The 26,023-nt window shown below is 34.2% G+C and overlaps 3 protein-coding genes across 9 annotated transcripts in view; 2 read left to right on the top strand and 1 right to left on the bottom strand.

Moving 5' to 3' along the window:
• LOC142334689 (uncharacterized) overlaps window positions 1-26,023 on the top strand; it is a 293,593-nt gene that overhangs the window by 140,451 nt on the left and 127,119 nt on the right. The window lies entirely within an intron of this gene.
• On the top strand, window positions 133-20,133 carry LOC142334657 (endothelin-converting enzyme 1-like). 6 transcript variants are annotated; one of them, XM_075382879.1, is made up of 8 exons: window positions 133-272; window positions 1,035-1,258; window positions 4,107-4,341; window positions 5,087-5,274; window positions 11,186-11,395; window positions 14,823-15,132; window positions 17,272-18,155; window positions 19,454-20,133. In XM_075382879.1, exons 2-8 carry the CDS (start codon window positions 1,046-1,048, stop codon window positions 19,631-19,633), a joined length of 2,220 nt encoding a protein of 739 aa, XP_075238994.1. In that variant the 5' UTR covers window positions 133-272; window positions 1,035-1,045; the 3' UTR covers window positions 19,634-20,133. The 6 variants fall into 6 exon arrangements, with proteins under 6 accessions (XP_075238994.1, XP_075238985.1, XP_075239029.1 ...); XM_075382870.1 differs by having other exon boundaries at window positions 155-337; XM_075382914.1 differs by having other exon boundaries at window positions 155-309; window positions 1,143-1,258.
• LOC142334701 (ATP synthase peripheral stalk subunit F6, mitochondrial-like) overlaps window positions 25,419-26,023 on the bottom strand; it is a 117,357-nt gene continuing 116,752 nt past the window's right edge. The window contains exon 3 of the mRNA XM_075382948.1: window positions 25,419-25,700. Within this exon, the coding sequence (XP_075239063.1) occupies window positions 25,532-25,700 (169 nt within the window). The 3' untranslated portion in view covers window positions 25,419-25,531. The remainder of the gene's footprint in view (window positions 25,701-26,023) is intronic.

A 26,023-nucleotide genomic window follows, 5' to 3' on the forward strand; every position in this document is an offset into this window, starting at 1 on the left:
ATCTTTCAGACAATGTTTGTTTGGAAAAATTTGAGAACTAATAGCTAGCGGCTTTGTTGTCTAATACTAAGTCTGGTCGGGCGGAATTTCATTCTTATCATCAAAGAAGTTTAATATTTAATTACTTGAAATGATTTGATCACCGTAAGCCGCCGACTGGGCACAGCCCACTTAGTAGAACAGAATCTGGTAGCAACGAATCATTCACAGCTAATTATAATAGTTTTCGCAGCTAATTATCATAGATTACAAGAATTTTGACAATTCCAACCGTTTTTTTTTATTTTACCCAATGTGCTACCGTCCCATGTACCCAAAGTCAAATATTAAGACATTGGTTACATGACAATTTACCCAATGCCACAATACCCAATTTGTTCTCTTTCAACTTTTCATTCAATACAATCCGATTACAAATAAGCAGTTGGTATTACAAGCATGTTTTATCATCCTTAATCGGATAATTTAATCCCATGTTCGGTTGTGATAGTTTTATATCAAGTCCCACAGGCCGCTAAGGCATGGCCAAAAAAACTAAACTTACATTTAAAACTTTTAAACATTTTTTATTGTATTCGAAATTATCTCAAGTAGTCATTATTATAATTTTGATAATTTCTGATGAATCGACTAAAGGAAAAATATAGGGTTTTTTGGGCATTTCGGCATTGGTTTTGCCCTGTCACCAAAAATATTGCGCCCACTGCCGAGTTCGATTTTCGTTCCAGGCCTTTCTAATAAGAGCCCCCACGAAATAGCATTCTCACCTTATGGTATAAATAGGGTAACTCGTGGTGGTGGTGGTGGGTGTGTTTGTGGTGGGGGGGGGGGGGGGGGGTGTTAGGTTTCTTAAAGATGAAGGTTGTGGGGGGTGGGGAGTGGGGGATGGGGCTATGATAGCCCAATAAGACATTTCTTTGATATTTTGTCGACGAACTCATTTTATTCTTACAGGGCCAAAATAATCGGTATATTTTGGCCCATTTTGTACTTCAACATTGGGTAATTTGCCTTGACGCCATCACTTTCGATAGCAACTCTAGAAATGACAGACTTTTGGGGAATCGTTAAAGCGAAATGGTTCTTCATAGCACAGAACTTAGTTTCTTTGATTCTCCTAGCAGCGGTGGCTTTTCTTTTAGCAACTGTTATTTTGGGCTATCAAAAGAAGGATCAAGAATTTCACGTGGATCCCAGTTACGCCGAGGAAAGTGCTCAAATATTGGCATATATGAACAGGGATGCTGACCCTTGTGAGGTCTGGATTGGCAATCTGACTTGTTTGAATAACCAAGTTCAAGAAAACTAACTTATACAATTCTGCAATCAGATTATATCCAAAATTGATTACCTCGATTGTGTGGGTTATAATCGGAGATTAAAATTGAGCTGGAGCTGTTCTCTTTGACCAAGAATTAGACTAAGTCAATTCATTCCTCCTAAATTGTCAATACCTATTGTAAAAAAGATTTTTCTTGCTTTTGACAAGATGTTCGAATATAATGGAATGTAAAGACTAACAATGAGTATCAATCAGAGAAACGAGACTTGATACTTGATCTTTTTGGACATGCAATGTGTTTTTTTAATGAAATTTTTCCGCAATAACTTTCAACAAGAAATAAGTTTCAACATTATTGACATTTCCTTATTATATCTTAATATTAAAATAATTAAATACATGCAAAGATCTTGCAAGTTGGTACATGTTGACGTTTTTTTGCAAATATTATCATCGCGATCTTTTCAGGATATTTCAAGTTCCGTTTCTTTGAGCGGTGCTCAATTCACCTTTCAGGCCCACCGTTTCTAACCAACAGGCGCAAAATTTCGTCGTTTCATCTTTAGAAATTCCGCTCTTTTATTTTCAGCCGAGTTTTAGCTCACCCACAGAGCAAATATAAAAATTGCCACAATATTGCAAAAAGAACAAGATGCAAAATAATAAGATTTCAAGATAGAAGGGTGAAGTAATTGGGGCTAAATATAGGTAGAAAAACTAATCGGGGTGAAACGGCAGGACAAGCCAAATACCAATCCTTCCTGCAAAACTAATTCAACTTAAATACGCTATTAATAAATCAAGACAATATTTCACTTTTCCCTCAAAATAGTTTTGGGAACAAAGTCTGATATTCAAATCGCATATTTTTGAAAATGATTTAAAGACAAAATTTACATAACCATACAGTGTTTTAAATAAAAGTCGATAGAGGTATGCTCAAACAAATTTAGGTCATTTTAGTTTTTACTGCTCTCGTCTTCTAAAAGTTAGCCTTGGGGAACATTGATTTTTTGAAAAAAAATCAAAATGAGGGCAATCGTCTTCAAAAACAAGCGAAAAGCAAATCAATTATTTAATGTTTAGCAAAAAATTCTTCGAGGCATATATCTTATACGGTTTTCCGTTTCGGATCCTAAAACTAAAAAGAATTTATAGTTTCGTTTTATGTGCACGTAAGCGTTCGAAACAAAATTGCAAGTAGAGAAAAAGAAAAACGTTCACAATGAACCAACACTCCAGAAAACTGGATTCAATTTGCGGAGGAGGTCTGTATTTTACATGATATGGCTGGAAACATTTTGGAAAAATACAGATATTTAACATGAAAATCAGTCATTAAACATAAACCGACTAATGTCAGAAGAATTGCTCTCGAACGACAGGCGGCTGGAAAAACATCTGACTCCACCAGGATTCGAACTATTGCCCTCCGGCTTCATAATCATATGCACTGCCGACTGTGCTATTCGCCCCTTAACTCTGGTATGCTGCAACCAACTTTATATTAGCAACAAGGTTTACTTCGGAGAGAGCAATAGAGATCATTCAAAAATGAAGAACGAAAGAGTGAAAAAGTCACTTGAGAAGTCAAAGAATGTTCTAGAAGAAAAGCGCAAAATGGTCACGCAAAAAATTGCATAAAAAAGACCAACACGTTTATAATAATTGCTATCAACTTCGTTCAAGAGCAATTAATAAACGTTTACAAGAAATTGTTTCATTTTGCAAACAAAAGGAAAAGAAGGTGTATTGTTCTAAGATAAGGTTACCAGAATTGAAAGTTTTCGCTACTTAGAAACTCCTCTGGACTCAAAACACATCTATAGTCATGCTACGGATCATAACTACAGTTTTTCACTCTTTGCACCTTGTCAAAAAAACCATTGTAAACCGGGTTTATGATTTCGAATGCATTTGTATGACAATCGAATGCATTCTCAAATCATTCAGTCTAGGGATTTTTTGTGCTAACTTCCTCAGTCAAAGATACAGCTCATAAATTGACAAAAAATCTGGACAAAGTTTGCTATATCAGTCACAAATATAAAAACTGCCAACATCTGCTCAAATCTTTTTTCTAACCAAACTAGCGATCTCAAATTCCACACTGTGGAATATCAGAATTTTTTAGAAAAAAGGTCAACAGCTCGCAAATTGCAAGAAAAACCAACAAATAATTTGCAAAAACAAAATCAATTGAGACATGACAAAATAGGTTATACTGAGAAAGAATCCAAAAATTACTGGGTCGTGAAAGATCGACCAAATCAAAATCTTTTCCTGATTAACTAGCATAATACTATTCCGAAAAAGACATTAGGTGCCATGCATGTGCTTTTTCTACGTATGAAAACAAGTGACATATATTCTACGTATGCAATATTCAAATGACACTGATTTAATTTATATAAAGTGGCATAGAAGAATTCTGAACTCCCGTATATGATCAAGAAATTACATGTTCGAAAGGGGAAAGATGACTGAACAGGAAAACAGGTATTCCTCACTCCTGAATAAACTTGACGGGTCAAAAGTTGAAGCCAGTTTATAACTTCGTCGAAATTACCAGACTTTTTATTATGACATGCGACTGCCCCTTTTTACTTACCCAATGAGCTCAGAGATACAGACAAAAAGACAACATCAAGATTAAAAAGTGAGAGCAATTTTTTTACGGGCAGAAAAGTGAAAGCAAAGGAATAAAACGATTTGAAAAAAAAGTTCTGTTTTTTTTTATCAAATTTAAGTTAAGACTCTGAGCCCGAAGATATCAGATCTGAAAAACATCAACGATATCTAAACATGCCCATCCACTCTTCAGGATTTCTACGAGTATGCCTGCGGAGGTTACAACGAAAATCAGCCAGTGAATTTGAACTACTTCTATCATTCAAAGATATTTAGTATAGACACACTTAGCATGGTCCCACGAATGTTTAACAAGGTTGTGCAGAATCCCGAAAGAACTTGTTCATCTGAGCTAAAGATGGCCCAGTTGTACCACAGTTGTATGGACGAGTTTGCTACTCTAGACGATGATGGATCTCTCGACATCAGTGACGCCAATTTAAACTAGAACACAGCAATGAAACGAGACGCTCTCGGTAGCGCATTCTTAGCAGTGCGCAAAAAATCATTTAATGTATGCTAAAATAAGTAAACAATCACGTAAAGTCGAACGAATTGCTCTCAAACAACGATGTATTGATGCTAAAAATGGGGGGGGGTGGCTGGGTTGCATGTTGGTGGAACAAAAATCTCTTCATCTCATGATTCCAAAAAAAATCAATCAACAGCTTGTGATACCCTTCCAGTCGCTGCAGAAAAAACTTTCGGAAAATTTCTTATTTTCAAAGTAACCGGACAAAACATCACATTGTTGCTAATGAACAAAAGTAAATAGTTTCAAATTTATAAAAACAGGTGAGAAAAAAATTAACAACGTACACTATGTAGGTAGGTACAAAGGTTCTATAAGTAATAAAAGCGTTAGTTCGAAGTTGGCCGGACAAATACATTGTCCATAAAAGCGCAGCCCCAACCAAAAAAATTGACTGGATCAGTAAAAAGGATTTTACACTTTGTTAAGGACTTGTAGACAGCTAAGCTTTAACCAGCAAAATATTTTACATTTTCAGACACTTAATCTTCTATCCGGATCTTTTCGGATCTATATTTCCATTCATCATCACCCTTACAAATTTTGTTGTTAGTGTTGCTGTTATGTAAAAAAATGGCAAGTGCAAAGGGAAATAAGAGTTATTCTCAATAAAGTGATTAAAATTGACGTCACCGATACAGAGTTCATGAATACATCTCTTGAACAAGTTGTGGAAACAGTGCACAAGTGGTATCGGGATAAACTCGGTTTCAATATCTACAAATCCGTCTCACATCAGGACCAGTACACGGGACCATATCATGTGACAATGTGGCCAAATTCCAAATTACGGTACCGAAACATCAATTTTACTTCACCTCTTTTCATGGTAAATTCCACTCACTACTCTGAAGCTTATCATGTCATTGGAAACAGTAGGAAGATGCTCATATTTGAACCATTGGAGAAACTCTATTCCTGATTAAATTATCTTTTCCGCTTCTCTTTTCTCGTCACTGTTGCTACATGAGGAGTGACACAAAAAGGTATTCTAATCAGCTACACAATTACGAAAGTTATAGAACTGTTACAATTGCAATGATATAAACTGTTATAATCGCTAACATGTTAATATTTCATTATTTAATCAACACGTGCCGATATGGCAACAAGAAGGCTCGCTTGTTCTGTGTGTGGCAGAATGTTCCACATTCGCAATTGTAATCATAAGATATACCATGTCAATATATCTGAGATGATACCGCAGAAACAATGGTTTATCATGCTGCTACGAAAAAGGTCAATATTATTCAGCTGGCCTTTAAAAAAAACAACTGAGAAAAAGTATTCGAGTTTTCAGAGGAACCCTGAAGATTACGGTAGTTCCATTTAAAGAAACTAAAGATTACGGTAGTTCCATTTAACTTATTGATAAACATTATCGAAAGAGTTGTACCTATAACGTATTTGTACTAACAAAAAGGAACCATTTAAGTTTCGATTCTATTTGCACTTTTGGTGGTTTTGATTTTGCTTCATTCGGGATTCTCTATATCTCATTGAGAAATTGATTGATGGCTTCCAATTCAGTGATAAGTGTTTTCAAAACGCTCTTTCTAAGGAAGAACATCACGGACAAAGAATTGGCAATAGTAGCTATCGAAGTCACCAAAAAATTTAATAAATTTATAATTTTTGCCTGTTTTGTTCCAGAAAAATGTTGCATGTTTTTCTGGGAAATAATTAGCATTCAGAAACCAAAAAGAACTCAGGCAGTTGAGATCTTTTCCGTGTGTGTCCCCAGCTAGTGAGTGCATATAATTTGCACCCCCAAAAGCCAGTGCAAAATTTTTACATTTTAATTTACTATGTAATAGCGCGTTCTCCGTAACTGAGGGTGAAAACCGTACTGGGGGCACAAACGGAAAAAATCCGACACGGCATGTTACATAAAATAGTGCCCAAATCATTTAAAATGAAACATTATTTGTCAGAAAATGAGAAACATAGCAGAACAAATCCTGAAATACAAAAAAAAACAAAGAAAACGCAGTTCTGTCTAAACGGCTGATTTCATACCCAATGATATTTTTTGTTATCTATGAAGCAAAAGAAGCAGTGCAATTGCCTAATAGAAATACTATTTCAATTTCACTGTGGTATCTGAGAAATGAAGCTACGAATCAGGACACATTTAAATTAGCACCCTAATGAAGCAGACGCAGCATTTTATAAATCTTTAAAAAACGGAACCTAAATTGAGGACGAAAAAGCAAATTCCATTTGGATTTTCAAAAAGTGATTTGAATTTTCAACCTTCAATTAGCAATATTGATTTGGATTCTCTTGGCGTCCCACTTATTGAAAAATAAGTACAATTTGAAATCTTTAAAAAAAAAACTAAAAACAAAAGCAATATTATAGGTCGTACTAATGCGCCTATGAGACAAAATGGTGGCAATGTTGCAAAAACAAACTTGAGAATCAATTAATAAAGAGTTCAAATAACTTTTTCATCCCCTTGAGAAACTTTTTTATATGTGACAACACTGCATTTGTAAATAAGATTCTGTAGCTTATATACCTCTGAAGTTAAATAAAAGCTTCTCTTTATGACAGCTTAAAACGGCTGGCAAAGGTCGTTGAAGTACTTTTGGTTTTAATACACCGTGACAAAGTTATTATTATTATTATTATTATTATTATTATTATTATTATTATTATTATTATTATTATTATTATTACTATTACTATTATTATTATTATTATTATTATTATTATTATTATTATTATTATTATTATTATTATTATTATTAATATTATTATTATTATCATTATTATTATTATTATTATTATTATTATCATTATTATTATTATTATTATTACTATTATTATTATTATTATTATTATTATTATTATTATTATTATTATTATTATTATTATTATTATTATTATTACTATTATTATTATTATTATTATTATTATTACTATTATTATTATTATTATTATTATTATTATTATTATTATTATTATTATTATTATTATTATTATTATTATTATTATTATTATTATTATTATTATTATTATTATTATTATTATTATTATTATTATTATTAGTATTATTATTATTATTATTATTATTATTATTATTATTATTATTATTATTATTATTATTATTATTATTATTATTATTATTATTATTATTATTATTATTATTATTATTATTATTATTATTATTATTATTATTATTATTATTATTATTATTATTATTATTATTATTATTATTATTATTATTATTATTATTATTATTATTATTATTATTATTATTATTATTATTATTATTATTATTATTATTATTATTATTATTATTATTATTATTATTATTATTATTATTATTATTATTATTATTATTATTATTATTATTATTATTATTATTATTATTATTATTATTATTGTTATTATTATTATTATTATTATTATTATTATTATTATTATTATAATTATAAAGGCCTATCATACACATCAAAAATAATTATTGGGGTGTATCATACATAGTGAATTATTGAGGTCGTATCATACACCGAAATCCTCAAAGTCACTTTTTGAACTGAAAACGTTCAGATGTCTTGTGTGCGCATTTTATCCAAGCCCAAAACAAACCTGCATGCTGAATTTCAGCCCTACACAAAAACTAAAAACCACTAATAATTGACTTCAAAATTTGCTTAGCAAATTTTTAATTATTAAGGGTTTATCATACAAATTTTTGTGAATTGACCACTACAGGCCTGAACTGCCAAGAACTGCTTCACGAATGAAAAAAGTGGCCTATTTTAGAGCTCCTTTCTAAAAAAGGGCTGTTTTTGAACACTTTTGGAAAAAATTATTTTTAACTATTAGGTCGCACTATACAGCCCGATTTTGTAAAAAAAAAAGTTATTCCCACTTTTCTCAATGCGATAAACTGGACATTCGGCAATCTGTCTCGCGAAACGTAGCTTTTTACTCTAAAATTCGGTCTTTTTTGCTCAAAGTTGGTATACCGAGCGATAAACGCCGTTGCCAAAGCAACATCCCTGTTATATACAATTCATTTTTCATCAGTAATATTTTTTTCATCTGCGAATTCGGACTCAATGAGTTTTTTGAAGTATTCGTCTCTACTGAACCTCGTTCCCCGGTAGAACCAAACAGAGCCATCCTTCTGAAATGAATCTGTGGCAAACAATCCCCAATTTTTTTATCATAACAAATTTTACAAAAAATTTATCTTGATCTGCATAGAGATATATCTCTACGTCATCTTTGTCCACTTTATCAAAACTCGGCAAATTTTGCTTCTCGTTTCTCTGCTTAGGTTCAATGAGTGAACTGAGCGTAGCAACGGTAATTGAGTTATCCAGTTCATCAAGTAAACACAATTCTTCGAGTGAAATATCAACTATTGTAAAAAATTTCTGAATCAAAATATTTGATTTTGAACTAAAATCAAAAATTTTTGTCAAAACCAGTTCAGTTTAACATCCGAGGATTTGCATTGGAATATATGACCCAAAAATATTGCCAACAACAGGTTTCCTGACTCATAAGGGCGTGCTTCGATCAGAAATCACAATAAAAACTAAATGAATGATGTGTTTTCAACAATAAAAACTCACATAATAACATCGCTACTACCCTACGAACAGGCTGTTTCACGGATTGAAACCCTAAAGCCCAGTAGAAAGCCCTGTTTCGACTTTTGTGGGAATAAATAACAAGTTTTTCACAAAAAAATCACCTCAGACAATTTTTTTGTATGATGCGCCCTTAATAATTTTTTTTTGGTAATATTATTACTGAAAAATTTTGAGCACCTTTGGGGCTCAAATTTTTTTTCTGTCGATGAAATTGCGCCTAATATCCTAATATATGTTCAAAATTTCATTCAAAAAAGTAGTCGGCTCGGGGTTGGCGGAGGGCGTATCATACAATGATATTTTAAAACCGGCCCGGGCGTATCAAACATTTTACATTGTATGATACGACCTCAATAATAATAATAATTATTATTATTATTATTATTATTATTATTATTATTATTACTATTATTATTATTATTATTATTATTATTATTATTATTATTATTATTATTATTATTATTATTATTATTATTATTATTATTATTATTATTATTATTATTATTATTATTATTATTATTAATATTATGTTAAGAGAACCTAAAAAATTCTCAATTAAAAAAATATAACATTTGAAAGAACAATAACTACTCACAAGAAGCATCAATAACAAAACTATATGCACTAGAGGGCAATTTGGATCTTTTGGACACAGGGAAAAATTGTTCATTAGCATCAGTTAATTTGGTGATCAACTTGAGATAACAATAACTAGTGAATTAATTTGGGATAACACTAAAAGTAGCAGTCACAGCATAGCAAATGAATGCAAATGGAGAAAATCTTTTTTCGTCCGTACTACAAAATTTCGCCTTAAACTGCTTGTTTTTCTGTTAGCTGTTCAACTAGCAATTACAATCACTCGAAAATTTCACTTTTAATTGAAATGGAAGTCCTTAAAATGTATGTGTTCTTTTAAAATTTCGGCGCCCAAATACAATATAAATTAAATGAGAGGAGAACTGCGTAAAAGCAGACTGAGTACAAGAAGCTGCCCTCAACTACTGATATAAGTTTCTGTTTTAAAGATTGACACAAATATGAGACAATGAAATTCAAAAATGGCCTAATGTGACCAAATTTTTCAAAATTATCAAATCTTTTTACTTCTTATTCAAATCTTAGTGTAGCCTAAAAATCAAAAATCAACGCAAAGCAAAATCAGTCATTGCGGGTCGCTTTCAAGTCAGAAGAGCATGCGGAAAAAAGGCATGCTAATTCTAAAACATAATTTTCAATGGTTTTTTCCATGTTCGACAAGAAATAAATATTTTAAAAAAAACTCTTATTAACAATTCACCAACAATAGACACAATCATATAATTTTATTCCTGATTTTTACACTATTAAAAATTCGAAATTGAAGGAACATTTAGTAACAACTAAAAGGATAAAAAGGGTGGGAAAGGTGTCAAAAATTTTTTTAAAGTGACTAAAAGTTGGCTTAACATTCCTCAAAAAATTCTCAAAGACGCTATTTTTTGTGCATTTTCCTCCAAAATGGAGACATTGAGAAAGTAGTAATGTAAATTTGTTTCTAGGAAACCCGCTATTTGTCTGAATTCAGTGAATTTTGATCAAATTATAGCTAGATTTGATTTAAAAAATGAGGCTAAAGTGCATTACATTGTAGATTAAAATTGTTGCCAAAACTTTTTTCAAAAAAGAACAAAATTCCTGAAATTTATGATTATAGTGATATTCTAAACGCAGAGATCTTTAAGATGATACCACATATGTTAGTCTAGGATGCCCTCAAAAAAGTCAAAAATTGTATGAACAAAAAAAGTGCGGCTAGCATAAAGTTCTCCCATGTAGGAACAATAACAAACTTATGAAACTAAACTCCTTTATATTTCATCCACCAAAGAATTATTTTTAAACTGCCTCTATAAAATTTGAAAGAACATTCCACAAAGCCGTCAAAAAACATCACTCCGATATATACAAACTTTGATACCAAAAAAACTTTACGTCTAATTTAAATTACTCATGAAGCGCATTGATTAAAAAAAACAAGTAAAAAATTCTATTTATTTAGTACTAGTTAATCCTTATCATATCTTTTTCATTGTATATTGTTACAAATGCACCGTATTCTACACAGAGCCTGAATTGCAGATAAAAAAGTCTACTCAGATAGAAGCTAATAGTGGAATGTGCCAGTATAAACCATACGCTGACGATGATAATGAAATTTGGATTGGACAACCAGAAGACAAAAAAATGGAATTCCTTCTGCCTATAAAGGAATCCGAAATCAAGGAGAACGCTCTCGACTACATTCTCGATTTAATTTACGACCCATTCAACACCCATTCCCAGGACAAGGTTAGAACAAAGCCGGCACAAGCCGGGCTCCATTTAATTCGCCGAAGAGGTCTACATTGAACCCGATTACCTTTCGTTATCTAAGAGCTAATGCTTTGTTTCAAGTAAATAAACAGTTAATGCGTCAATTCTTCCAATAAATTGTATTCAGTATTTCATACATATGGCTTACGAAGAGAAAACGAGAAAGGCCATTTTCTCTCTAAATTGATTTGAGAATGGATAATTATTTGAAATTAGAAGGGAACATTGCCCATTATCTTCAGAAAAGTTGCCCCTCAAAAACGATAAAGATTTAGCTTGTGTGGTAACGCCCCAATAAGCCGACCGAGAAAAAAGCCGACAATAGAAAACCTAAAGCGCGGATAATTGATATTACCGTCAAATGTTGAACAAAATGCTTTCGAACGACAGCCATGCGCTCGATTTTCTTGCAAACCTGATTCCTGGGAGGGGGATACAATAGGTTAAGTAAGGGGCTTCAGATAAAATAGCTTATGATAATATAGCTTTAGATAATTTATAGCTTATATAGGCGGCCACTAGTAACATTTAAATTGAAAAGGAACCAATTTCAATTTTATTTTTTTATAGTCAACAGCCACCGATTCACGATTCAGTTCAACTGCTTAAAACACTCAATGAGAAAACAATTTCAAACAAAGCCGCAAACAAAGTCAAGCGTGATGAAAGTTACTCTAAAAGTGAAAACTGTCAATCAAAAAATTTCACAAAAGATTACTTTAATTGCTGCGAATTTCAATATAAAAAATTTAAAACCTCTAATTTAAAATTAAGGCGGCAATAACAAGACTTAATTAAACTATTACTTGAACGGTAAACCACTTTTTTCCCCACCTATTGTATACATCCTATCAATTCATCGACTTTAATTCCAAATATAATTGGAACAATCAACGTTCATAATAAGAGATGGGTAGGGTTTGATTAAGAAGTTCCGGGAAAAATACTCAAAACAAGATATTCATAAGGTTTGGAAATGTTTCGTGGCAAAACGTTTTTGGCGTAGAATAATGAAGGGTGAAATGGTATGAAGTCAAAGCATGAGGGTAACAATGACAATCAACAAACTATTAATAATGAATGAATGGCAATGGAAAGAAGAACCAAATAGCAAACGATTAGCGGTGTTCGATTCAAATCCGATCCCTAAAATTGAAAATTGGAGGTCGGTTTTCAAATAGCAATTTAACAAAATTTATTGAAACATAAACCGACTAATGTCGGAAGAACTTGTGCTATGTGGCCCTAATTTTTCCCATACTGCAACCGACTTTATATTAGCAACAAGCTTTACTTCGGAGTGGCAGCAATAAAGATCACTCAAAAATGAAGAACAAAAGCGTGAAAAAGTCACTTGCGAAGTCAAAGAATGTTCTAGAAGAAAGGCGCAAAATGGTCAAGCAAACAATTTGCATAAAAAAGACACGCTTACAATAATTGCTAAGAACTTCGTTCAAGAGCAATTAAAAAGACTCGAAAAAAATTTTGCGGCATCAATTTCAACAAACTTTCAATTGACAAAGAAACAATGAAAATTGAGCATCAAAATATTCCTGATATTGAAACTGAACTTATCTCGACCTTGTTCTTGGAGCATACAAAAGGTGACATTTGGATGACAATTTCATTATTTTAACGCCCTTCTCCAAAATTTCTAAAAAAACAACTGGTTACCTTCAGGCGAATTGCTCTCAAACGACCGCGAGCAATCGGCTTTCTCAGTTGACAGCAGGTTTAAGCAGAATTCATGGGGTGGCGAGATGAGGGGGTGGGCGAAGTACGGCGGGGAGTCGAGCATGCGGGGTTACGGCCGGAATGAGGAGGAGGAGGGTGGAAGGGGAGCGAGGCGCTGAGAGGGGGTGTGGGTGAAAGGGCGCCCAACTCTTAATAGCCACATTTCATAGCATAAAATTATGTCTCCTCAGCACAGTTTCGGTTGAATTGCATACTTACAGACTATAAATGCGTAGGAGTCTAAGGGAACTGATGATTCGGCGACTGAATGTCATCAGGGCTTCACCTGTCAATCCTATTTTTGAGGACAAAAAATCAGACACCGCTGGCAGATTGCCAGAAAATTTTGATTAAAAATCTGTATAAGTTTTTGCTGCCTCTATCAGCTGCTCTCAGATATCTTTCATTTAGAGTGACTCACACCCATTTGACCTTATCTCTTTGAATTAAATTAAATAAAAGTCAATCTCAAAGTGAGGAAGTCATTTTTGAGAGTGAGGTAAGTCAAGTGTGACCAAAAATTTAATCACGAGAATGAACAAAACATAGCAGGACAAGTCCTGACGCACAATTCAAAGAATTTTCATTGACTAAACAGAAAACTAGACCTAGAACGGACTATGAATGGATTGGGAAAACCATTTAGAAAAAAAATCAAATCCAAAAAATTGAAAAAAACAGTAAAAATCAAAGTGAAATTGCCGCATGTGAACAAAAAACCACGAGCGAAAGAGCAAATTTTTGTTCAAACACCGTTTTCCCACTCTACTTTAAAATTAGAGCTAAAAATTTCACGCCGCCAAACCACTCGCTTTTTCGCTCCACTTCCTGTTTCGACGTGACCAAAATCACTACTCCAATTTGACTTCAAAAATCATGAAAATGTGTGAACACTCATTAAAAAAAAGAGCGCCCCAATAAATTTCAAATTCTTTGAATTGTAAAAAAAACTCGCTCCACTGAGAGCGAAAAATGACGTCACACCCACTTCAGTTGAAATTGCATGAACGAATGAACAAAAAGCAGATTTGAAGTGATTGTGACGTTATATGGTCGTAACAAAAATCGCGAAATAAAAAAAACAAGAGAAGGCCAATAATAGCCTCAGCTATCGCTGTGCGGCTATTAATAATCACATTATTAAAGAGAGCCATAGTGCTTGTGGCTTTTATTCAAGTTTACCGGATTTGTTCATTGTGGGAAAAATGGTTGAATCGACGCTTTCCTATCAGTTATACTTAAACACCAGGCCAAAATGTCGCTACAACGAATGCTTACAACAACGCAATCAATGCAAACGATACTAAATAGTTAACTTTTCGGCTTTGTTTACATTTTTTGTTGTAGGCTTTTAAAAAATTTTGTTGCCGGTTCATTTCAAAGTCGGCTGTTTACGTAATCAGTTTGTATATAGTGAAATTCATTCGGTCATAGAGTTGAAATGGAAGCTAACATTTAAAAGCTACCGGTCAAAGTTAGAAATCACATTCAAAATTTGTAGACAACCAATAAATTCGCCCTAATGCCATTTTTTGAATGTTTCATACAAATATAGCTTAAAAAAATTGGGGGCCCAATTTCTGTGAGTAAACATATATCTTTTAGTTTAATTTAGCTGCCAGCGAGCAAGCAATCTCTCGAACCTGGTGCCGAAAATAAATTTTTGTAGGCAAATCTGAAGAGCAACCTTGTCGAAACAATACAGACCCTTATAGACATCCGCAACTTCACCGAACAAGAAGCAACAACTGAACAGATTGAATTCTTAATGCAATTCGAGAACCTCATTCCTGAATGGTTCAAGAGAGAATACGAGAAACGTCCGTCCGAATTAAGGGTTCAACTTCTCCATGGAGGAGACTACTTCGAACAATTGGCGAGCTCAGAACAAATTATGAGCCCTAACAACTTTATGCAGCTTCAGTTTATTAGTTCTTTAACTGTTATAATAAAAGAGATAATCGAAAAAACAGAGGAAGGTTTGGATCTTTTTCCTTTTCACACTGAACGCAGACTCTCTTTTCATTGATTAGCCAGTGCCCGCAAATTTTGCATGGTTTGCAGCGAAAATTCCACGTGTATTAAAATAAGAGATTATTCACTACAATTAATTCTAAGAAGGTGGCAAATTAATATTTGTGCCATATTCGATTGAGAGTTTTGAATAAAGTTAGTTACTACTGCAACAAAGCAAGAGAAAAGACTTTTGTCACACATGTTTCAATATCCAAACATTGCAATGACTAGGCTTCGATCTAGGCATTGCAATGACTAGGCTTCGATCAATTTTCGATCTCCGTATTAACGTTGACGTATTTATATGTCAACCAAACAACAGTAAGTCTAGTTGAGCAGAACGAGACTAGCGCAGAAGATTAAAGTAAAAATATTACTCGCAACGTTCCTGAATAAAGGGAATGTCAAGAGCGATTAATAGTCGATGGAATAGTTTACCTGACCATTCAACCGTTTCAGAAAATCTAGTTTTGCTCTTCTTTGCCTACAATTTTGCATGGAATCTGTACTACAAGTTTTTTCCAACTTGATTTTTGTCTCACTTATTACCACAGTCTAAAGCACTCTGAATAGGATTCTCTTTGTTTCAGTGAGTAGCCCTTGTTCGCCTGTATAAATTTAAAGGGGCTAATCACTGAAGCAGAGAAAATCCTAATCAGAGTGCTTTAGACTAAGGTAATAAGTGAGACAAAAATCAAGTTGGAAAAAACTTGTAGTACAGATTCCATGCAAAATTGTAGGCAAAGAAGAGCAAAACTAGATTTTCTGAAACGGCTGAATGGTCAGGTAAACTATTTCACTGACTATTAATCGCTCTTGACATTCCCTTTATTCAGGAACGTTGCGAGTAATATTTTTACTTTAATCTTCTGCGCTAGTCTCGTTCTGCTCAATTAGACTTACTGTTGTTTGGTTGACATATGAAAACGTCAACGTTAATACGGAGATCAAAAATTGATGAAGCCTAGTCATTGCAATGTTTTATCTTCCGTTTTCTCTTCTGTTCCAAATTTCTCTCTGTTCACAAACTAATCACTTAAAAGTAAAAAGAGCAAAAAGTTCCTGAAACGAAAATTTGCCGTATCATGATGAGACCAAAATCAGGTAGTAAAGGTTGTTTGGTTTGGTCAGAAGCAAAATTCGTTCTTTCCTTTGACGTTTGTTACTAATTTCTGAAATGATACAACTGAACTAGCACTAATGCCTCGTGTGACTCAGAAAAAAAACATTTTCAAATTCAAGTTTGAACTACTGTATAAAAGCTCAAAACCTAAATCAAAGGCTGCACTTGTCAAAACTTCAAAATCAAGCCAGGATTATCTTTCGTTAAAAATCATGTATAAAAAATACCTCAACGTAATCAACTACCTACCACAAATAACAAAACACTCCCTTCTGACTAACAGAGAGAGAAAAACTAACATTGACCAAATTTTCATTGATTCCGTCATTCCTCTTGATCAGCATATGACACTGGGTTGAGATATTAAGCAGCGCAAAAAAAAGAAAACGGTTAAGCAGAAATCCAGATTCTTAATTCTCTAGATGTGGAAGAAATTGTATGTTATTGAAGTAATCATAAAAATATGGAAGTCTTTATTAATTGCCAATTTTAAAAAAATAAATTTCAGTAACTAATTGATCAATTATTGAAAGCGTCAACAAAACAGAACAAAATAAGTTGTAAAAAGGACTGATGCATTAAACGAACTTTGAATTTTCAAAATTTGAGCTTAAGTTTTTTTTTAGTTTTCTTAGTGCATGAAGTTTTTCTCTTAACATCCACATAAGAGAAACTTTTTTGATACTTCACAGAATTTAATTGTCGTCAACCAGATGATCAAAAAAATCTCTAAATGTTTAAAATAATAGAAACCGCTGGAACATTTTCTAAAATACTTTTCATGAAAGTTCGAAGAAAGTTCAAATACTTTTCGTGAAAGTTAGAAGGTCGAACGTTTTCTGGACGAAAAAGGAGGCGCTCACATATAGTTGTATCGTTCGCATTTTTGTTCAATGCATGAAATAATAAAAAAAGGCCTGGCAAAAAATCACAGTTCGTTGCGGGCGTGAGCTGGTTTCAGATCCAAATCTTTCCGAAGGATGTCGTTTGGATGAAATAGTTAACAATGATAGGCCGAGTTGTTCTCATCATACCAGAGACCGAGAGAAATTTTGCTTATATAAATTGTACTCCTATTACGAATTCGCTTTAATCTCCGCCAACGCGTATATGAAATATTTTACGGGCGAACAATCATTTCACGACATTGAACAGCTAACTGAGAAGATACGAGAGAGCATTCTGATGAGAATAGACGATTCAATTCAAAATGCGACCACAAAAGCGGGCATGACAGAATACATCAATAGAATTATTCTGCGACCAAAAGTGGACCAGATTGAATGCGACTTCACCAACGTCCTCTTAGAGAACTTAATACTGGAAACCGACAAATTCACGCCTTTCTCGCTCAATATACTCAGAATGTGGGAATTCTATCAAAATAAGATCATGACACAACAAAACCCAACGATATATTCCATTGCTTTGAGACCAAATGCATATTATTCCGCTCCTGGTCAGAAGATTCGACTAATGACTTTCTTAATCCACGCTCTGTACTCTGAACAGCATCACACACCGTCACAGTACGGATCATTTGGTTCCGTTATCGCCCACGAGTTCGGTCACGCTTTAGACCCAGTGAACTTTCCCAAATTTTACTTGGGAGCCTTGATGGATCCAGAAACTAATGCCACTCTGAACGCCTTTGCAAAATGCATCACTGATATTTACACCGCCGAAGGCATTAACGGATCAACTTCATTGAACGAAAATTACTCGGACATTTTTGGGATGCGAGTCGTGATTGATACTTTGAAACGGGAGGAAGACATCGAAGCGATTGCCAAAGAGCTCAGGAAATCTGCTATTCTGTACCATTTCTCACCCGAACAGCTGATGTTTCTCAGTTTTGGCCAGGTAAACCGAAACAATATTCTATCACAACTGCAAAATTAACCATAGCCAAGATTCTCTAGACAGTCTAAGTCACAAGAAGACTTATTGAGAGTGTACAAATTTTCTAGCGTTCAAAAGCCTTGTCAAACATACCCGGCAGATTGCCGGAAAATAGCCGCCGTTGATTCCAATAACTCTCTTGGGATTGAAAGAAAAGAAAATATCAACAAAAAATCGAAAAAAAAACAGTAAAAATCAAAGTGCTGCATGTGAACAAAAACCACTAGCGAGAAAGCGAATTTTTGTTCAAATACTTTTTTCTCAATCTACATTAAAATTAGAGCGAAAAAATTTCACGCCGCAAAACCACTCGCTTTTTCGCTCCACTTCTTGTTTCGGCGTGACCAAAATCACTACTCCAATTCGACTTCAAAAATCATGATAATGTGTGAACAGATCTTTAAAAAAAAGACAGCGACCCAATACAATTCAAATTCTTTGAATTGTAAAAAAAAGGAGCGCTATAATAGCCCACTGAGAAGATGAGGGCGGCTATTAATTAGAATCCATTACTTTTCTCGTCTATCTTAGAAAAATTTTGCAATTGTCATGTCAAGAGTATTATCGCAATTTTGTGTAACAAAATTTGCGTAAAAGACAGAAAATCGGGAACAAAAACATCAAATCGTCAGATTTTTACAAAAAGCAAATTGTCAGAAGTTTTTGGAGCTACCTTTAAAAACCATTTTATAAGAAAGTAATAATTTCATCAGACTTCTTTCTTGGCCACAGTTGCAGTTTCTTGCCCACAAATGAACTTAATTGCCTCCACCTTTCAAAGAAGTCGATTTCGCGATACGAGGAGCCACGAGTTATAATTAAGGGGTGTAAAAACAAAGTTTCTGTGAAATTTGCATTAATATACGCCGGCTCAATTTGCATTTCGAAAATCCTTTCTCAAAGCGTTGAGCTTTTTGAGTTAAATTACAAAGCCGAAAAACCCAAAGGTAAAAAACAAAAGATGTTAACTAATAAGTGAGTTAAATTTTCCTTGGCCAATAAGGATACTCCGTGTCAGTGAAACTGTCGTCAAATTAATCAAAGCAACTCAGATATTTTGGTTTATATTTCGATGGCAAGAACATGATGCGCCGTGGTCTGAATATTTTTCGACCCCCCCCCCCCCCCCCCATTTCAGTTGAAACATTGTAATTTATCACAAAATGCACTAGTTTGTTAAATGGGGGGTTCACCCCCTGTGGGAAGTTCCATCAGGATAACAGTACCCCGAAAATGAATTGAAATGGATTTAATTTTAGAACTTCTGTGAGGCAAGTGTGAATTCACGCAAATCATGGAACACAGGACAACAATCTCATGCTCCTAGCTGGGCCAGAGTTAATGTGGCGCTCTCAGTTATTCCAGAGTTTGCCAAAGCATTCCAATGTGCCCCCGATTCATTCATGGCATCCAGACAGCACTGCAAAATTTGGCCCTGAATCGTTGCAATTTTAGGAGCAGTTTGCAACCCCTTGTCTTCCAAATTTTGTTTTCCTAAGCATGTGAACAAACTTCAGCATGTTTTTGCATTAGAAATGGATTTTTGGTCTAATAAGAGGTGGGATTATACATAACGATTTATATTATACACGCCATTATAAAGGTGTATTGATACCCATTACAGTTTACCAATTTCTGCAGACGGTGGGAAAAAACAGCTCCCATTATTAAGTTTATTCACTCATAATTAACCAAAATTGTAGTATATTAATCTACCAAAAATATATATTTTACGTTATATATTTTACCAGATGATTAACAGAAAGATCTTTTTTTAATCAGAAGCGTCCTTGATAAATAATAATCAGATAATCAGCACCTCCCGACATTCAAAATATTATTTTGAGGATTTATTACTAAACTCCACGGGTAGCGGTGTGATCATGTCTGATGATTAAATAACTGATTTGAATGTGTTTTATTACGATTACAATTTCAATAAACAAAAGTACATTAATTTAAAATTTGTATCTATAACTATTTGCCAGAAATACTTACCCATGGAAAAGGTGGTTTGACAAAACGTCACTGAAGCTAAATTATCCATTTAAAAAGCATAAAATGCATTATAGGGGACTACGCAGCTCGTATACTATATTGATATAGTCAATAATTCCTGATTATAATGTGTCCATTGCTAACGCCGGGCGAATTGCTATCAAAAGACTGGCGAGGGGTTGGCTTCGTCAGTAGCTAGCTACGGTTTAGTTAGGCTAGCGTTAGATTAATTGAAGGGGCTTAAGGTGAGCGCAGCAGGGGTGCAAAAGTGGATTGGGGGACTGATGGAGCGGTGGGTGGGTGGGGGTGTGCGATCAATTTCAAAGAACCGCCCTTCACACCATAAGTATAAGTCCACAAATTAGATTCTATTAATCGCATACTTGAAAACTAGTGGGCTGATCGGCTCTAAGAGAACTTAATGCAAATTGGACGCTACTTCTTTATCCCGTTTCTGAAGACGAAAGTCAAATGGGTCAGACGAAAAACTGGCCAGGCGAAAAATTGCATAAGAGACAAACAGGATCAATATATTTGCAACAATATGCTTTTGAGAGCAATTAACAATGATTTCCTAAAAAGTGCCTGTTAAATCATTTATGATAAAAAACATTTCTACTATAACTCATTGTTAATGAGGATCAGAGATGATGACATTATAACAGCATATAACAGCAGCTGAAATGCTGCATCAACAAAGACAGAGAGAGAGAGATAAACCGTGAACGAGAAAGAGAAGGAAAGAAACCCTAACCGACAGAGATAAAAAGAGACGAGAATATTTTCCATGATGGGATTCGACTCTGCAACTTCTAGTTTTCTAGCCCTGTTAGTAAATAAATAAAAAAACTGAAAAGGCAAAATTAAAATAAAAACTTTTCACCTTCGCAGTAAAAAAAGTTTAATAAGAATTTTTGTCTCGAAACTTCTGTTGAGCAACCCATCTCCGAGACTTAAAAAGTTTTGTTCGCCAGTAATGGTCGTTGAACTAAGAAAAGGACATAAAAAATTGAAAAATTTTGGAAACAATTGCCAATTTAATTATAATCTTGCAAATATTCAAGATGTTAATATCTTAAGAACCATTACATTGTCTCAAAAGACAATGTCCTCAAAAGACAAGCCTGAAATAGTTTCACTGGCTCAAAGATCCATACACTTGGAACAAAAATTTTCCGCAAATTAAAACTTTACATTTTATCCAAAAACTACTAAAAATCGAATCAAAGAAAATATTGATCACCATTCCATTAGCTCTGGAAACTATGCAGCAAGTTATTATCAAACCTGGGAGGAGGTCCCAGGACCCCTGGTGCCGGAAAAAATTCAAAAACATGAAAGAATTGCAAATATTTTAAAAACTTGATCAAATTCGTGATATTAAAATCTTGAAAAACATTCCATTACAACTATAAACTATTCAGTAACTTATTATCAAACACTTACGCAGGTTTTCCGACCCTTGAGGCTCAAAAAACCTGAAAAATGACAAATGTCACAAAATGAAAAGGCAAAAAATGTCAAAAAAATGCCATTACATCTAAAATTTATACAATAACCTATTTTCAAACCCTAGAGGAGGTTCCTTGGCTGGTGACAGTGAAAAAATCTGAAAAAAAGAAAAATTTTAGAAAAAAAAAGAAAACAGCAAGTTTTATCGAAAAATTGCAAAAATTTTAGACATTAAAGAGTTGAAAAACTATTCCCTGGCCAATAAAAATTTTTCAGTAACTTACTACCAAACCTTTTAGGAGGTTTTCTGGCCCCTGAGTCTGAAAAAAAGCTGTATAAGGAAAAACAGAAGTAAAAAAAAGAAAATTGCACGTTTTCTCAAAAAATGCTTAAATTCGTCATGTTAAAATGTTGAAAGCATTCCATTACCACGAGAAACTAGGCAGTAACCTATTATTAAAACCTAGTATTAAAAAGAGGTTTTTTGACACCTAGAGCTGATAAAAATCAAAAATGTAAAAAATTTTCAAAATGCTTGAAAGAAATTGTGCAAAATAGTATAAATTTGCTTGTTTTTAGCGTGTCAGTAGCTAGTAACGGGGGGGGGGGGGGTAACAGCCCGTGGGGGGAAAAGTGGGGGGGGGGGGTCAGTCAACAGTGGAGGGGTCTTCATCCTTGAGAACCGCACTTCACACCATAAGTATAAGTCTCCAAAACAGTTTGAGCTGAAACAGAGCTGAAAGGCTCTAAGAGCACTTAAAGCCCGCTGGGCGCTACCTGTTTATCCTGTTTTTGAGGACGAAAAGTCAAAAGCGTCAGACAAAAAATCGATCGAGCGAAAAATCGCATTAAAAAGACCGACAGGACTAATATAATTGCTACAAACTTCGTTTGAGAGCAATTAAAAAAGAATTTTCGAAAGACAAAAAAACCAGTAGCATGTCCACGTGTACGCTTTTTCATCACAGTAAGCAAATGAATTCTGGAATACTGGTTTGGTGGTGTCGGAGACAAGTGGCAAAACAATTGTACGAATGCATTCAGGAGCTCCAGTATCACAAAAGTAATTTGGGACGTCATAATAAAATGAGTTACAGTAACCGACCCGCGATAAAACTAAGGAACGGGTTAACTCAACTAAATGAGCGCGATAAAGCTCATGATGGTTTTGAAAAGTTTTACGCATGTAATACTACGAATGTGAGCCGACAGCATTAATCTACAGAAAAAACATTCAACTACAATCAAGTTGAAATTCAATCAATGTTTAGTTTTCCATTCCCTTGCATTCTTGTGGTACCTATAATCTAGATGAAGCAAGATATAGATGTCACTTAGTATCAGATCAATATCAAACATCTAGTGGTTCTCAGGTTTTCATATTTTTGATGTCAAATCAAATACCACTTCAGGTATATTTGCACCTGATGGTCGGTAAACTGCGTGCAAGAAAAGTTTAAAAGTAGGGAAATCCATGTTAAAAAGAAACAATTTCACCAGACAATCATATCTCTTAAAGTTATTCTTGTATTTCCTAAGTAGAGAATTGTTTTTGAAGGAACATTGTCGCTCATTTTTCAGCCAAAATTCCATTAAAACAATTAAGTTGAACTTATTGATTTCGATCATGGCAAAAGAGTGAATTATATCGCTCTAAATGGATCGAATATTGTGAATAAATTACTGTGCCGAAAATTGGCCTTCAAAAACTTCCATTTTATCAATACAGAAGGATCGAGAGGGCAGTAGGATTCAAGATTCTCATCAAACTCATCATAACAAAAGCCGCAGTGGAATGATTTTAAACGTGATTCATATTGTGATATATTTCGAAAAAGAAGCAGATTAACATTCCTTGGTTTGCAATAAATTCAGTTTCTTGCCCGAAGACAGAAAGACTATCCTAGTAAGAAACAGGTGCCTGCATTTTGCAGTTCTCTTAAGAATAGCAGGTGAGGCTTCTTTATTTTGATCTCACCTTTGAACACTCTTCCTTGTGGACTTTCAACGACAACCTCAAAATCTTATTTTTGGATCTGTGATTCTACTAGGGCTGTTCTTTCTGCTTTGAGAGCGCTTAGGCGAGATTTTCTGGCTTAATGAGAGCGCGGACTCCAATTTTTAGCTTCTCAACATAACAAATTACTAAATCCACTTTACATGAGTCTCCAATTTTGACTACATGAGTTGAAATCTGTCCAAAGGCCCTCAATACAGCTTCAAAAGAAGGCAGGCATTTAGTAGAAGACCAGTAACTTTGCATGCAAACCGCAAGGCGGGTCAACGGTGGGGAGAGACAAACAGTGAAATCGGTCACAAAATATAAGCAAAAAATTGCCTAACGGGACCCAATTATTAGCTTCAATTTGTTGAGAGAAAATTCACAACTTTTGAAGCGTGACCATTGAGAAAAGATTAATGACAAAAACTTGAGGGGAACAAACTTATTGGAAAGCCTTGTTATCAACATAAACTTGGTGTCCCACTCTAATGATAGCCAAAATCAATTTCATGCTAGCAAAACTGGGAAAAATTGATAATTATTTATAAAGGAAATTACTGGGAAGGAAAATAATCAAGATTTTCAAACAAAACAAGGTTGACTGTGCTTGAAAGAAAATACCCCAAAAATCAGTGAGTTTATTTGAAAGCGATAACTACGCGATGCTTTCTTTACATATAGCTCAGCTGCACTGATGGACGAGCTTACGAACGTTCTATGTCACTGATATTTAATAGGAGCGCAAAAGCGTTAAGAAATATCATGTTAAAAAGACACCTCGTCTTTCAACCCTACTCACTTCAGCCCGGTTTTAATCCTTTTTAAAATTGGTACTGAGTATATCATTTACGATTAAGAACACGTAAGGTTTGGATATGGAACTTCGGCATTAACACCCGAAATTTCATTCAAGTCCATAACGACGTATATTGCTCATTAGTAAAACTAGAAATACAAAAGTAGCCTTTACCTGATTGGCCGAAACCCTTTATTACAACCTGAGAACTTCAGCCATTTATTAATTGTTTTTAAACCATGCATGAGACGAAAAGTTGAAAATTGCTGCTTTGAGGTTTGCGGCATGGAGAAACTTTATACCGGAAATATCAGACAGATGGCGAAACAAAAAAAACGTGAAGAAAGCCAAAAAACTAGATCTCAAACTGACTAGGAAAGGAGTTTGAAAACCACTTAATGTAAAATGCGCTACTAGATTAATTCTGAATCTATTGGCCAGTTTGAAACGGTTCAGCGTAAGCGGGCAAATATACGCCACAGTTTGTACCAACTAGCGTAACGAAGGTTTATGCGTGGTTGCACCCATCCCCTGGTGCGGAGGCCACGGATAGGCCAAGTGGAGCGCCACCCGACCGCACACCGCCGAACTGGTAATGGTCCACCGAACTACTGATTTATTGACCAATGAGTTTTTTTTACCAATGATGATAAAAGTGTCAGCTAAATTTCTCATTTGCTCCTTGTCGGCTAAACGCCTTCTCGGCCAATTTTCTGAGCACCATATTAGATAGCTCCCATGAGTAGAAAAAAAACGACTTGATCTAGGTTAAAGAAAATCTATTTATTTGGGTAACATAAAAGACCAGTATTAACACTTTATTGAGAACCCCGTGTGAATACTTTTAGCAGGTCTTTCCAAAACTTAAAGAGCATCTTAAAAGAGCATCTTAAAAGAGCATCTTTGAAAACTGGATGAAGAAACACTCACAAAAATAATTGAAAATTGTAATATACCCGTGATATACCAAGACGAATAAGTTTGAAAAAGTGAATTAACCGTTAGTCACGTCGATAGTAGTTGTCAGGTGTTAACAATTTCAAAGTTTATCAAGATACAATTGGATTTATGTACTATTTTAGCCCCTAATTAGAAAATATCTTTGAGGTTAGGATCTTTAAACGCGAAAGTAGGTGGCTTGGTAGGATCATCGGGCTGGTCAGCGGCATATGGGTTTCGGCTGTAGATATCCTTCAGCTTTTTCTTCTCATCTGCTAGTTTGGCTGCCATCGCCGGGTCCTGTGGCACCGCGCCAGACCTGAAAAGAATACCACAAATCAGTAAACAATGGTTGCTCTCTTGTGAATGTTACAAAAAGTAAATCAATTGTGCCCTGGTTAACTTAAAATTGTCCGGCTTGTTCAGCCATATTATTTAACCTGATTTAAATTTTTTACATACTCGGGAATTAACAATCCAAGTAAAGGCTTCTTAATGTTTGGACAAATAGTTTTGGGATAAACATCCAAAATTAGTGATCCTCGGATTTTGGGGTGAAAATCTGAGGCGTTAAATGATGTAAAGCTACAGATACACGTTATAAATTATAAACATTACCGGTAGACTGCCACTTATAGTTAA

This window comes from Convolutriloba macropyga, chromosome 1 (assembly GCF_964194025.1).
Source record: "Convolutriloba macropyga chromosome 1, txConMacr16.3, whole genome shotgun sequence".
Classification (NCBI taxonomy): Eukaryota; Metazoa; Xenacoelomorpha; order Acoela; family Convolutidae; genus Convolutriloba; species Convolutriloba macropyga.

Bases quoted from the DNA above. Each gene is read 5' to 3' on its own strand.
- LOC142334657 (XM_075382879.1), top strand. From the start codon at position 1,046: ATGACAGACTTTTGGGGAATCGTTAAAGCGAAATGGTTCTTCATAGCA. The intron at 1,259-4,106 runs GTCTGGATTGGC...TCCACTCTTCAG, and splicing joins GGGATGCTGACCCTTGTGAG to GATTTCTACGAGTATGCCTG. The intron at 5,275-11,185 runs GTAAATTCCACT...CCTGAATTGCAG, and splicing joins TTACTTCACCTCTTTTCATG to ATAAAAAAGTCTACTCAGAT.